The sequence below is a fragment of the Thalassophryne amazonica genome, chromosome 13, assembly GCF_902500255.1.
Source record: "Thalassophryne amazonica chromosome 13, fThaAma1.1, whole genome shotgun sequence".
NCBI lineage: Eukaryota > Metazoa > Chordata > Actinopteri > Batrachoidiformes > Batrachoididae > Thalassophryne > Thalassophryne amazonica.
Window position 1 is genome coordinate 43488498 of NC_047115.1, and position 14394 is coordinate 43502891.

Genomic DNA, 14394 nt, shown 5'->3' on the forward strand with positions numbered 1-14394 from the left:
CGATATGATATGGAGGAGTGTTCTCGGCAGTTAAACAGTTGACTATGAGCACTCAGCCCTCATTTTTGAGTTGGATGGAGTCACATCACGCTGACAATGGTAAATATTTCACACTGAGGCAAACTGGTTAACATGTTAGGATATATGAATTCTTGTACAATTTCATTAATGTAGAAAATTTTAAGGGATTATTTATTTGTGCTTCTGATTGTGTGATTGTCTGTGTAGCGTTTTTTAATTAAGAATTACAAGGTTCTAATTGAGGCCCTCTGAAATTTTTATTTTGTAAAGCTTAAAATAAGCAGTTGAAGAAACAAACAGTACATCAACACATAGGGGGGAAATCAAAGTAGCCTATTTGATATGAATTTGCTATTTCAAGGAGAAGATGGTTAGAATGTTAAGGAAAAGAATAAAAATACAATTCCAGGAGACATTTTTTTTCAAGTTCTATACCATTTTTCAATGGATAGGTTGAAACCCAATCTCACTGCCGTTTGTGATGACATGAAAAGTAAATCCATGGTTTGTGACAGTTTTTGTTATGGGAGCACAAATTCATTTTGTGACGGGGCACAAAATGTGGGATGAAGTGGTGGGGGTGTTCCTGGGAGGTTTATCGTTAGGAGTTAGGAGAAGAGGTAGTATCAGAAATGGTAAAATTTTTAAAAATACACGATAAAAGTGTGGGACTGTTGGCTGAATCATTTAAAAACTGAAGTGCCATTTTTTTATTAAATAGTGCCCATATTTCTCCATACACGTGACATGTCAATTGATCAGATTACGATTACAGGCAAAAATGTCTGCTGTGACAGATTCATGTTTGTGAAAGCACTGCAGGACAGTGACAGAAATTTAACACTGAACTACCAATATGTGCTTAGCTGAATTGCTGCTGATTTTGCATGATGCAAAGGATTTTGCTGTAATGGAAATAAAATACAATAAACAAAATTCATCTGACTATGCAAGACTCGGGTAAAAAATGCATTCAGATATTTTCACAAAATTTAATGTACAAATAGATTTTAAGTTTATTTATTAAAATGATATAAATTTAAAACAATGATTACTGTCAGCTGTTTTATAATTGTTTCATGAAGGTGCATTGGTTTCACTGAATATGATATAAAGCTACAACCGGTTGCTGTTGAACTCGGTATAGTGTGTCTGCCTCCTGAACACTGGAGACGGTGTGTGCTTGCTCCTTCACTTTGTGTAGCTAAACAGCTAGCAACTGTGGGATGCTCTCTATGTGGGCAAATAATATACGAGGTCTGTTAGAAAAGTATCCGACCTTTTTATTTTTTTCAAAAACCATATAAGATTTGAATCACGTGTGATTGCATCAGCCAAGCTTGAACCTTCGTGCACATGCGTGAGTTTTTTCATGCCTGTCGGTTGCGTCATTCGCCTGTGAGCAGGCTTTGTGTGAGCAGTGGTCCACCCCTCTCGTCGGATTTTTATTGCGAATAAATGTCTGAACGATTTGGAGCTTTGCTGCATCATTTTTTTCCAGAAACTGTGAGAGACCTCCAGGTGGACACCATTCGGAAAATTCAGATGGCTTTCAGGGACGATTTTATGGGGATTACACAGATTAAGGAGTGCTCCAGCCGGTTTAAAGACCGCCCACAGCGGCTGAGAGCGCACCGCGCTCCGAACAGCGATCGACAGGCTGAAACCCCGCTGAAACAACCAGATAATTTCCAACGTGAAGGCTTTGTTGATCCGGGACGTCGTCTGACTTACACAAAAATGGCAGGAGACGTGGACATCAGTACTTTTTTGGCACATTCCACTGTTACAGGAGTTTTTTTCATGGAAAGAGAAGCGGAGGGATGCGCCACGGAGCCGTTCATGCTGCGGGACAAAACCACCTCCGTGTTGGTCTCACAGGACGGCTTTGAGATGGCTTTCATGGTTTTTCAGTCATGTGACTATCCAAGAAATTGTGGATGAGCCTGGACATGCCAGAACATGTCCTGTGAGGCTTCATCACGGCATTGCCTTGTGCCATGCGGCACCGCCGCAACGCGCGGAATTCCTCCGCACGTCTGTCTCAATGTGCAGAAAAAGTGCTGATGTCCACGTCTTCCGCAATTCCTGTGCTAGTCAGACTACGTCCCGGATAAAACACAGCGTCCAGTTTGGAAATGAACGGCACATTCCACTGTTACAGGAGTTTTTGTCATGGAAAGAGGAGCGGAGGAATTCCGTGCGTCGCGGTGGTGCCGCATGGCGCAAAGCAACGCCGTGATGAAGCCTCACAGGACATGTTCTGGCATGCCCAGGCTCATCCACAATTTCTCAGATAGTCACACTGAAAAACCACCAAAAGCCGTCTGAAAGCCATCTCAAAGCCGTCCTGTGAGACCAACACGGAGGTGGTTTTGTCCCGCGGCATGAACGGCTCCGTGGCGCATCCTCTGTCCATGAAAAAACTCCTGTAACAGTGGAAGGTGCCGAAAAAGTACTGATGTCCACGTCTCCTGCCATTTTTGTGTAAGTCAGACAACGTCCCGGATCAACAAAGCCTTCACGTTGGAAATGATCTGGTTGATTCAGCCTGTCGATCGGCACTCGGAGCGCGGCACGCTCTCAGCAGCTGTGGGCGGTCTTTAAACCAGCTGGAGCACTCCTTAATCTGTGTAATTCCCATAAAATCGTCCCTGAAAGCCATCTGAATTTTCCGAATGGTGTCCACCTGGAGGTCTCTCACAGTTTCTGGAAAAAATTCAGACATTTATTCGCAATAAAAATCCAACTTGAGGGGTGTACCACTGCTCACACAAAGCCTGCTCACAGGCGAATGACGCAACCGACAGGCGTGAAAAAACTCACGCATGCGCATGAAGGTTCAAGCTTGGCTGATGCAATCACACGTGATTCAAATCCATATGGTTTTTGAAAAAAATAAAAAGGTCAGATACTTTTCTAACAGACCTCGTATGTGTTGGGAAAGTGAATGCACGGACCTACGTTAAGGGGTGTAAATGAACGGTCAATAGGAGTTCAAATAAATAATTTATTATGCAAAAGTGCAAACAAAGTCGAATACGCTTAGTCCAATTAACAACAAAATGGTGACACGTGGGCAGGCCCGAGGGTAGGAGACGCCTATCCAGAGAGGAGCCGGAACTCACGAAGCCCCACCGCCAACCGGAGGCCTGCAATACACCAGAGCCGCCAAGACCTGATTCCCCAGGTGGCCCCCGCTCGAGGCTGTCGGACCGGTACTACTGGCAGGAGGAAAAACAGGTTAAGGTGGGTGAGTGTACACCCAGCAAACAGTCAGCAACTCACAGAAAACCTCCTGAAGGAATAAATCCAGATAGTCCCAGAGTACAGAGGAAAACTGGAGAACGTGCAGTGTCAATGGTTATATTCAGTAAGTCAGAAGTGAGGAGTGGAGACGCCAACTCCTCCAACTTTCTCAAACCCAGCTACAAGCTGCAAGTATAAGTCACAACTGCAAAGACTTCAGTACACTGAATGGCCGTATGGCTCAAAACGGCTGAGTAGGTTGACCTGTGTCGTAAGCTGATAACTCGGCAGAGTTATGGTGTCCTTCCCAGGCTTTTATGGATGATAGTGATGACAATCAGCTGACAGCCAACGAGCGCACCTGGAGATGTCAGAGAGGCCAACCGGCCCGTGCACCCTCTAAGGGCCAAAAAGTGCCAGTGTGGCATGGCGCCATCTGGTGGTGGCCAGCAGTACCTCCTCTTCAGGGGCCCACATAACAATATGTGGACTATATAAAATAGAATGCAGAAGTAAAACCAGAATTAAACAACAGATAGAATGTATGACTGGGTATAGTTAAAAGATTTGCATCAGCACTGCAAATTAGTGATGGTTAACTTGGAAGCACTTCTCCGGAATGTTTTGGAACCTGTTTCAAACATTGTTTTAGAGTTTGTACCAAAAGTAAAACATCACAAACAGACTGTATATATACTGGACAAACCCGCTGTGACATCATCCACGGGTCTTCTGAAGAGCAGTTCTGAAGCTCAAATAGGACGGTTCCAAATGTCACCATCTTAGCAATGCCTGACTTCTGGCCAACCCATAAATGGTTAAAGAGGTGCAGCATGGGCAGGACTAGGACCTGGGTGGGAGCAGTGAAGCCCAAACACATCTCCCATCTCACACTTACCAAACAAGTGAAGCTACCGCTAACAGCTCAACTTGATTCATGTGTTTGATTAATGTCTATTTTATATGGGTGGTGCTCTTCATAATGGGTGGCTTCGGTGCAGGTATTTAAATGTATGAGCAGCATATTGCCGTAGTAATGACCGTGGCATCACTGGAACGAAAGTCACCAAGCTACCTGCTAATTAGAGCTAATCTGGTACTAATGGTGCTAACGTAAATTAAATGATACTAAAATTTCACTCAATGGCAATACTCGAGTAATGACTTTTTGATGGTCAGTTTGCACAATTAACTGCACAGCAACTTATAATAGCTCAGATATTTGTAATAAAATGCTCTGCTAGTGGGTTCTTGACATGTCTCTTCAGCATGCAACTGTCACTTGAAGAAACCATGCCTTAATAATGTGTAACTTTTTGACTTAAAATAGCTTAAACTGATGAGTAATGAAAAAATTCACCCACTGTACAGTTGTCATGAAAATGGACACTAGCTATAGAGACCAAAAGTGTTTTTTGTACCAGGCTGTACATATGTTTATTTCCACTGTGAAGTTAGCCATTTTAACATGGGGTTCTATGTGGACTGACTCGCTTTTTCAGCCATACTCAAGCAGTCATTCACGGAACTGCAAGATTTGCCAACTCCGTGTTTGCTTCATTTTTCAGCATCATTGTATCATCAGCTGATTCGAAACATTCCACTTGATTTGCTCACCCTGATGTTGAAACAATAAAATAAGTGAATGAATTAGAATTGCACTGCTTTTAAAATTTAATATTTAAAACTACAGCTGCACAGTGCTTGTTTAACAGAATAATGAGATATACTAGGGCTTTGGTGGAGGTATGCACTCTGTGTTCTTTTCAACTGACTTTTTTTTTCATATTTTCTTTCAGGCTTCTGTTCAGGTCCTCATATGTCTGCTTGGACTGGTTGTCATGTGTCACTCCACCTGCTTACTCCATAAATTAGAAATTACAGATCTGCACAACCCCCCAAACGGTGTGTATACACAGCATCACAGATGTGATAATATCAGACTTCAGTTTATACAGACCCATTGAAAATAATATTTCTCTGCCTTGTTTGATGAAGGCTTTCAAAATTTAATGAGTCATTACCTCTGTGCGTTCCACCTGTTTCATTGTGTTTATTTAACCCTGAGAATGAGATTAAAACATATCCCACCTATGCACACACCCACAAATAAACACAGCCACAAATTTATCTGGGCGTGATCTTGGTTATTAGGCTGACTGAGCTGTGGTTTGGATTGTTTTTGTGCAGGCTGTGTGGATAAGGAGGGAACCCGACGGGCCTTTGGTGACAAGTGGGTGACAGACTGCATGGAGTGCTCCTGCACACAACAAGGCATATCCTGCTGCAACAAGTAAGATTTCCATCTGTGCCTCACCTCACATCAAAGTGTGTATCCAGAATGCACTTGTGCATGGTTTTGTGCACAAGCCTCTATTTTTTTTTTTTAGAAGGCCGCTTGCTGTTTTACATTTAAAAATCATTTCCTTTTCTCTCAGGATGCTGGAACCAGGGAGTATAGATATCCCTGAGGAGTGTGAGCTGGTTGTGAATAAGGAGGCCTGCTATGCCAAAGTGGTGCTGAAGTCAGACAAGACAAAGGAGTGTAACCCTGTCTGAGCACAGTGTACCCTACATGTGCGCAAAACAGCCTCCTCGGTCTATGGTGCTGACATGCAAACCAGTGATTAATCTTTTGTCTTATTTCCAATAAAGGTTGACCTTAAAAACCAGTTCCATCTCTGATGCTTTACAACACACACCAGTCATTTTCAGGATGTAATTTAATAACTCTGCCACTGTGTGACAGCAGAGCTTGGTTCTCGGCGGGACTCCGACACCCACTGGGGGTCTAACAGCACCATAATAGATGCTCTCCCCTTGCTGCTCTCTCTCTCTCTCTCTCACACACACACTCACACACACACACACACACACACACACACACACACACACACACACACACACACACACACACACACACGATCTGGTTGTTTGGGTGTTCGTGTCTTTTACCGGATCACCTCTGTGAATTCACACCTGTTCTGAGTGTCATATTCTCAGTCATCCTGGCATCACAGACTCAACCGGATCAGCCAAACCACCACGTAAGTGCTTTACTTTGTCTGTTCCGCACAAAAACGACATTGTAGCTTTGATGTGTCTCACTGAACTTGTTACTTGTATTTTTATTCATTATTTTTGTAGAGGTAAGTGCGTCTGCTATTGAAAAGATTTCTGGGTGATTCATTTGGGCAGGACTGTGAAAATATCTGCATAAATGCAGAGAAAAACAGTCCACAGATGGTAAGATTCACGGTGTGTGAAATGAGGTTGGGTCATGAGAAGTCGAGCGCTGCACGGTGCCTGCTGCTATTATGCCACTTCACAGTCATTCTGGAGGGAAAAGCAAAGACTGGCTTAGAAATTGCAATTTTTTCTAAGTGTCACGCTGATTGAATGTGCAAAAATAATTCGGCTGTATTTCTATCTGATGCAGAGACGTTCAAAGCGCTTTACATTGATGCCTCACATTCACACATCGATGTTAGGGTGAAGGCGACCAAATGCACGCAGGGAGCAACTTCTTTATTAAGGAACTTACACAAGTGCACCTTCGTATGGTTTCCTGTTTATTTAAGGATCCGTTGGTCATAATCCTGCTTTTCCAGCGTCCCAACCACAACCCTCCCAATATTACGTTGGTGATTTGAATATGTGTGCACACGCATACACAAACTGAACATGATGCATATGCACTGTACAGATTAATATGTTGCACAGTTTTTCTTCCTCCTGTGCACATGTACCTATCATTTTCATATCTAGGCACATTTATTTATGGAGCTGCCGTGTTTATTACATTCAGTTTACACTACAAAAAATGCCTGTAAAATTAACAGTGAAATTGTGTTAAATGATGACATGAAATATTGTAAACAGAAAAACAATGAAGCAGTGTTCAAAGTATATTTCAGTAGAATACTGAAGCAAACACGTTGATTTTACAGTAACAAACATTTAGATTTTTATTGTATTATTTATTTATTTTTACCAAATCATTCTGGTAACAACAGCTTTTGATCCATACCTCTACCTGCCCTCCCCCAACAAAAACAACAACAATCAAAAACAAACAGAATTCTTTTTTTTTTTTGTAGTTTATTTTGAATATTATCTATCTGCCAACCACTGGTGAACTGGCAGAACAGCACTGCTTGTCCAGGGCAAGACAGATAATCAGGGACACTTCACATCCCTTTAACAATCTGTTTTCCCTCCTGCCAGCAGGGAGACGGTACCGTAGCCAGATTCAGGGACAGCTTTTACCCAACCGTCATAAGACAGTTAAATACAAATCAATAGAAAGAACTGTGCAATACAGAATGTAGGATATAGAATACACTGCGGCATCTAGTTGCAACTTTGTCCTTGTAGCATCTTCATATGCGCAATAACCTGTGTCCTTTATTTATTATTGCATATTGTGTATACACAGATGCAGAGACAGCTCTCAATAGTTTTTTTTAACCTATCACTCTCACACACCTTGGACTGGTATTCTGTGCTTTATTCTGTTTTTATCTATTCATACAGTGCATCAATATTTCATTCTGCAACAGCATCTGCGATGTTTTTTACTGAATGACAGTAAAAATGAGTCAACGTCTAAGCATGGGTGGGTAATCACAAAATAAAGATGCAGCAACATAAATTAATTTAAATCGCCTATCCCAACTTTCACAATTAACAATGTTTAACATAGCTCACGTTGTGCTACTCTCAAAATAAAATCCTACTTTTATACTTAATTACAAGCACGGATTGTGCAAAACATCTTGGCACAGTTCGAGGTAAAAGCATTTTGTTATTGTTTTACTCTTTTGCATCTAATGATTATTTCTCATTCTGTGTATGTGTGTGTGTGTGTCTTGGGGGAGGATATTTAATTGAAAGGACATGAGATTACATGATGAAATGCACAGCCCTATTGTGTTTAGAAAATCCCCTATGTCACAAATCGAAGATGATGCGGTCTGATGGGGGAGGATAAAAAATTCTTTCACTTCTCTGCAAAGGGAAAAAAAAATAGGAATATGATGCACAGAGCAGTGTCATGTCATTATTATGGCTCATACTGCGTGAGAATTTACTCTTGTGGGTGTCAGTAATAATGGTGCAAGGCTTTCCAGAAAAGGTTCCAAACTGGCTTTTAAAAAGGAATCGTCAGTTTCTTGAAAACGAAGATGCTGATGGTTCTCCTGTCATGTTATATCTGATTTATGATAATATTATATACTGTATACAGTCCTCTCTGAACAGGGAGGATGATGATCAATGACTTGCCGCGCTGCCTGCAGCTCACTCACACGATGACAGTGTGTTAGTAATGATGCACAACGACGCAACTAATGCCAGTGTGTGTGTGTGTGTGCGTGTGCATGTGCATGTGTGTGTGTGTGTGCCATTTATGGAAAATGACAGGATGGTTTTCTTTGTCATGCTGGCTTTTATGCACACGGTAGAAGTTTCACAGCAAAGAGCTCCAACCTTTTTTAGGATTCTGCCAAGTCCTCTCCTTTTTTTTGGTGACATACTATTTTGTTCATTGCGTACTTGGGTGGGGGGGGGGGGGGGGGGGGGGGGGGGGGGGGATAGAGGTCTCTCTTCAAATTATTCATGGCAATTTTACTGTCATTAATCCATTGTGCTCATGCTTGCAACCTGACTGGCAGACACTCATGTGGGAGGAGAAGTGACAACTGAAATGTTCGGACGGGTAGAAGAACAGAGAGAAGAGTGAATATAACTCGTAAAGATGAAGAACAGAAAGTCACCTGTACAACAGCAGTATTTCTTAAACATGAGTATAGCAGAAAATGTACTTGTGTACATTTTGAAGTTGTATTGAACAAAATTACAGTACATCCACAGTCACATCCATAAGTATACGGACAGTGAGGCAATTTTTGTTATTTGTTGGCTGTACACCAGAGCTAAAGGACTTGGATTACCAATATGTAGACCTGGCTTTGAGTCCTGGTCAGGCTACTTGTCAGAGTCCATGAACAAGACACTTCCTCTGCAATGTCCCAGTCCATCTAGCTGAAAATGAACATCCACCTTGGCTGGAGTAATAACATGCTTCACATTGGTGTCCTGTCTAGGGGGAGTTGTAGACTCTCATCCACAAATGAAATTGAAGTATTATTGTTAACACAAATAAACACTTTTACAGCCACATCATAGCCAAGACTCAGGACAACAGAACGATTAGGTTCTATTCTCCTGATTCCTCGGTGTCTCCAAGCCCAAGGAAGTATAGATGATCTCCACAACCTGGGGACAGAGCACCCAGGGTACAAGTAAGCTGTGGAAGGTCATTCCCTCATCCAGGAGCCTGTCACCTATGGTAAGCCACCTTGTCACAGTGCTTGAAATTGTCCCACTGAGAGTGGTAGGCTTTTACCAACAGTTCCAGCCCTGATATCTCTGGCTACTTAGGATGCTGTCCACCAGCCAGCCAGCCTATCACCAGCGCCACAGGCATATCTTCCTCCTGCTGTTCCTCCTGTGTGGTCAACAGCAGACTCTCTCCTTGTTCTTGGTAATATTAAAGGCTGTCAATGTCTGGCAGTAGCAGCCTTCCAAAGCAGCACAGGGACCACGGGAGAGATTGTCAGCATTACCATGATGATGCCGTTGATGCTGGATTTCCAAGTTGTACCAGCCATCAGGTCACCTGATGTGCTTAGGGGCCCCTTCACACATAAGACAAAATTGGGCGAAAGAAGCAGAAACTGGCCGGAATAGCCCCCCCGAATTGGCGGACGACAAAAAAATTCCACCTGCTGTTGGGAGGGACACACGGTCGGACAGGTGTGAACGATCCCACAGCGGCAGTTCTGTGCACGTGCACATGAGTGTGCACAAACACAGTGCAAGGATGTGTGATACCACATCGTGCTCACAGCAGCAGCAGATAGTATAAGGCCACGTGTTGCGGAATTTGCACTAAGATGTTAATATGTTTTCTATTGATTATGTAGTTATATTTTAACTTTGATCTACTATGTGGTTGTTTTTGATGTATGGGTGGTATGTGTCAGATGTGTTGTTGTGTAGCAGACCCTTCTGTCCAAGGCAACTTCTCCTTAGGGAGACAAATAAAGACACTTAGACTTTGATGTTACTGGTAATGATTCTGTTCTCACTGTAAGACAAAACAAAACAAAACACACACAGACACACACACACACACAAAAAACAATGTTTAATATTTAATTCCTGTTATAAAGTGTGACAATACAAGAATTATCCTCCTCCTGTTCCGTTATTACATGAACCATGAGCATGGATGTAAACAAGGAAGTAATTTACTGGTATGAATGAAGCCATGCACTCATATCATGAACACATCAGCCGGCTCCATGTGTCCAGCTGTTTAGTGTGTACTGAAGCGCTGGTGACTGCGTTGCAAAGGTGATATGTGGTTTTATTTATTACCATGTGAGGAGAGCCCGCCGATGCACATGTATTGCGGTGGTGTGTTGAGAAGAGATATTCTGCATGGCACGATATGTGTTCCCCAGCTGTGTGTAGCAATGATGCAGCGGTCAGGTGCAGCTTTGACTGCAACACATCACTGTGCATGCTGAGATGTGGTTGGAGCGATCCCGTTTGTTTTTATTGTTCCCCCATGTCGTCATCGTTTGCAGACACATGTGCAGCACCGTGCCTTGCACATGGGTGAATGGCGCACATGTTGTTATGTGGGCCGCTGAAGAGGAGGTACTGCTGGCCCACCACCACCAGAGGGCGCCCTGCTTGGAGTGTGGGCTCCAAGCACAAGAGGGCGCCAGACCCAGAGGAAGTGACAGCTGTCACTCATCGCACCAGCTGTCACTCATCTACACCAATACATAAGCCGGACTGCAACTCCACCTCCCCACCGAGAAATCGACTACCAAGAGGTAATTTCTCTGCTGACACATACGTTGTGTAATAATCTGAACTTCTGTTGCAGCCGTTTTCCTGGTGGTTTTCTTATCTTGGCTTGCCTCTACTGGTGGTTGGCTCTCACTGCGGTATTGTATCACTTCCTGTTCTGGAGCACAGCGGTGTTTTGCTGTATCTGTTAGCTGTTTAATCTGCACAGTTAGATTGATCTAGTTATCTAGATTACGATTTGTTTCCCAGTGTAATCTTTACGTGCCTTAACTAAAGCACTCCTTCTGCTGAATCACCTCTAAATTATTTACACATTATTCACTTTGCGTGTTTTTAGGAATCCGCTAGCTTAGCGTAGCTACTAGCTCTTAGCCGATTTAGCATGGTGGCTTCTCCTGTCTCTCCCGCACTTTTCTGCTCTGGGTGTGAAATGTTTAGTTATTCCTCGGCCTCCTTTAGCAGTAACGGTACTTGTAATAAGTGTAGCTTATTCGTAGCTTTGGAGGCCAGGCTGGGCGAATTGGAGACTCGGCTCCGCACCGTGGAAAATTCTACAGCTAGCCAGGCCCCTGTAGTCGGTGCGGACCAAGGTAGCTTAGCCACCGTTAGGAGTGACATGTTTAGCCGCATGTTCTCCTTGAATTGCTGGCTGTCTGAGTGGTGTCCAAAAAATGAGGTGGGCTTCATAGATAATTGGCAAAGCTTCTGGGGAAAACCTGGTCTTGTTAGGAGAGACGGCATCCATCCCACTTTGGATGGAGCAGCTCTCATTTCTAGAAATCTGGCCAATTTTCTTAAATCCTCCAAACCGTGACTATCCAGGGTTGGGACCAGGAAGCAGAGTTGTAGTCTTACACACCTCTCTGCAGCTTCTCTCCCCCTGCCATCCCCTCATTACCCCATCCCCGTAGAGATGGTGCCTGCTCCCAGACTACCAATAGCCAGCAAAAATCTATTTAAGCATAAAAATTCAAAAAGAAAAAATAATATAGCACCTTCAACTGCACCACAGACTAAAACAGTTAAATGTGGTCTATTAAACATTAGGTCTCTCTCTTCTAAGTCCCTGTTGGTAAATGATATAATAATTGATCAACGTATTGATTTATTCTGCCTTACAGAACCTGGTTACAGCAGGATGAATATGTTAGTTTAAATGAGTCAACACCCCCGAGTCACACTAACTGTCAGAATGCTCGTAGCACGGGCCGGGGCGGAGGATTAGCAGCAATCTTCCATTCCAGCTTATTAATTAATCAAAAACCCAGACAGAGCTTTAATTCATTTGAAAGCTTGACTCTTAGTCTTGTCCATCCAAATTGGAAGTCCCAAAAACCAGTTTTATTTGTTATTATCTATCGTCCACCTGGTCGTTACTGTGAGTTTCTCTGTGAATTTTCAGACCTTTTGTCTGACTAGTGCTTAGCTCAGATAAGATAATTATAGTGGGCGATTTTAACATCCACACAGATGCTGAGAATGACAGCCTCAACACTGCATTTAATCTATTATTAGACTCTATTGGCTTTGCTCAAAAGTAAATGAGTCCACCCACCACTTTAATCATATCTTAGATCTTGTTCTGACTTATGGTATGGAAATAGAAGACTTAACAGTATTCCCTGAAAACTCCCTTCTGTCTGATCATTTCTTAATAACATTTACATTTACTCTGATGGACTACCCCAGCAGTGGGGAATAAGTTTCATTACACTAGAAGTCTTTCAGAAAGCGCTGTAACTAGGTTTAAGGATATGATTCCTTCTTTATGTTCTCTAATGCCATATACCAACACAGTGCAGAGTAGCTACCTAAACTCTGTAAGTGAGATAGAGTATCTCGTCAATAGTTTTACATCCTCATTGAAGACAACTTTGGATGCTGTAGCTCCTCTAAAAAAGAGGAGCTTTAAATCAGAAGTGCCTGACTCCGTGGTATAACTCACAAACTCGTAGCTTAAGCAGATAACCCGTACGTTGGAGGGAAATGGCATCTCACTAATTTAGAAGATCTCACTTAGCCTGGAAAAAGAGTCTGTTGCTCTATAAAAAAAGCCCTCCGTAAAGCTAGGACATCTTTCTACTCATCACTAATTGAAGAAAATAAGAACAACCCCAGGTTTCTTTTCAGCACTGTAGCCAGGCTGACAAAGAGTCAGAGCTCTATTGAGCTGAGTATTCCATTAACTTTAACTAGTAATGACTTCATGACTTCTTTGCTAACAAAATTTTAACTATTAGAGAAAAAATTACTCATAACCATCCCAAAGACGTATCGTTATCTTTGGCTGCTTTTCAGTGATGCCGGTATTTGGTTAGACTCTTTCTCTCCGATTGTTCTGTCTGAGTTATTTTCATTAGTTACTTCATCCAAACCATCAACATGTTTATTAGACCCCATTCCTACCAGGCTGCTCAAGGAAGCCCTACCATTATTTAATGCTTCGATCTTAAATATGATCAATCTATCTTTGTTAGTTGGCTATGTACCACAGGCTTTTAAGGTGGCAGTAATTAAACCATTACTTAAAAAGCCATCACTTGACCCAGCTATCTTAGCTAATTATAGGCCAATCTCCAACCTTCCTTTTCTCTCAAAAATTCTTGAAAGGGTAGTTGTAAAACAGCTAACTGATCATCTGCAGAGGAATGGTCTATTTGAAGAGTTTCAGTCAGGTTTTAGAATTCATCATAGTACAGAAACAGCATTAGTGAAGGTTACAAATGATCTTCTTATGGCCTCGGACAGTGGACTCATCTCTGTACTTGTTCTGTTAGACCTCAGTGCTGCTTTTGATACTGTTGACCATAAAATTTTATTACAGAGATTAGAGCATGCCATAGGTATTAAAGGCACTGCGCTGCGGTGGTTTGAATCATATTTGTCTAATAGATTACAATTTGTTCATGTAAATGGGGAATCTTCTTCACAGACTAAAGTTAATTATGGAGTTCCACAAGGTTCTGTGCTAGGACCAATTTTATTCACTTTATACATGCTTCCCTTAGGCAGTATTATTAGACGGTATTGCTTAAATTTTCATTGTTACGCAGATGATACCCAGCTTTATCTATCCATGAAGCCAGAGGACACACACCAATTACCTAAACTGCAGGATTGTCTTACAGACATAAAGACATGGATGACCTCTAATTTCCTGCTTTTAAACTCAGATAAAACTGAAGTTATTGTACTTGGCCCCACAAATCTTAGAAACATGGTGTCTAACCAGAT

The 14394-nt window shown here is 42.4% G+C and overlaps 2 protein-coding genes across 2 annotated transcripts in view; both read left to right on the forward strand.

Moving 5' to 3' along the window:
- The first annotated feature begins 30 nt into the window (after nucleotides 1-30).
- Nucleotides 31-5901, forward strand: LOC117523296 (beta-microseminoprotein). Its single transcript, XM_034184786.1, has 4 exons — nucleotides 31-99; nucleotides 5070-5175; nucleotides 5461-5563; nucleotides 5709-5901. Exons 1-4 carry the CDS (start codon nucleotides 97-99, stop codon nucleotides 5827-5829), a joined length of 333 nt encoding a protein of 110 aa, XP_034040677.1. The 5' UTR covers nucleotides 31-96; the 3' UTR covers nucleotides 5830-5901.
- A 281-nt stretch (nucleotides 5902-6182) lies between these two features.
- Nucleotides 6183-14394, forward strand: part of npy4r (neuropeptide Y receptor Y4) — a 37373-nt gene continuing 29161 nt past the window's right edge. Inside the window, exon 1 of the mRNA XM_034184779.1 lies at nucleotides 6183-6317. The gene's annotated coding sequence lies outside the window, so the exon portion shown is untranslated. The remainder of the gene's footprint in view (nucleotides 6318-14394) is intronic.

Bases quoted from the DNA above. Each gene is read 5' to 3' on its own strand.
- LOC117523296 (XM_034184786.1), top strand. The intron at 5,176-5,460 runs GTGTGTATACAC...GTTTTTGTGCAG, and splicing joins TCTGCACAACCCCCCAAACG to GCTGTGTGGATAAGGAGGGA. The intron at 5,564-5,708 runs GTAAGATTTCCA...CTTTTCTCTCAG, and splicing joins GGCATATCCTGCTGCAACAA to GATGCTGGAACCAGGGAGTA.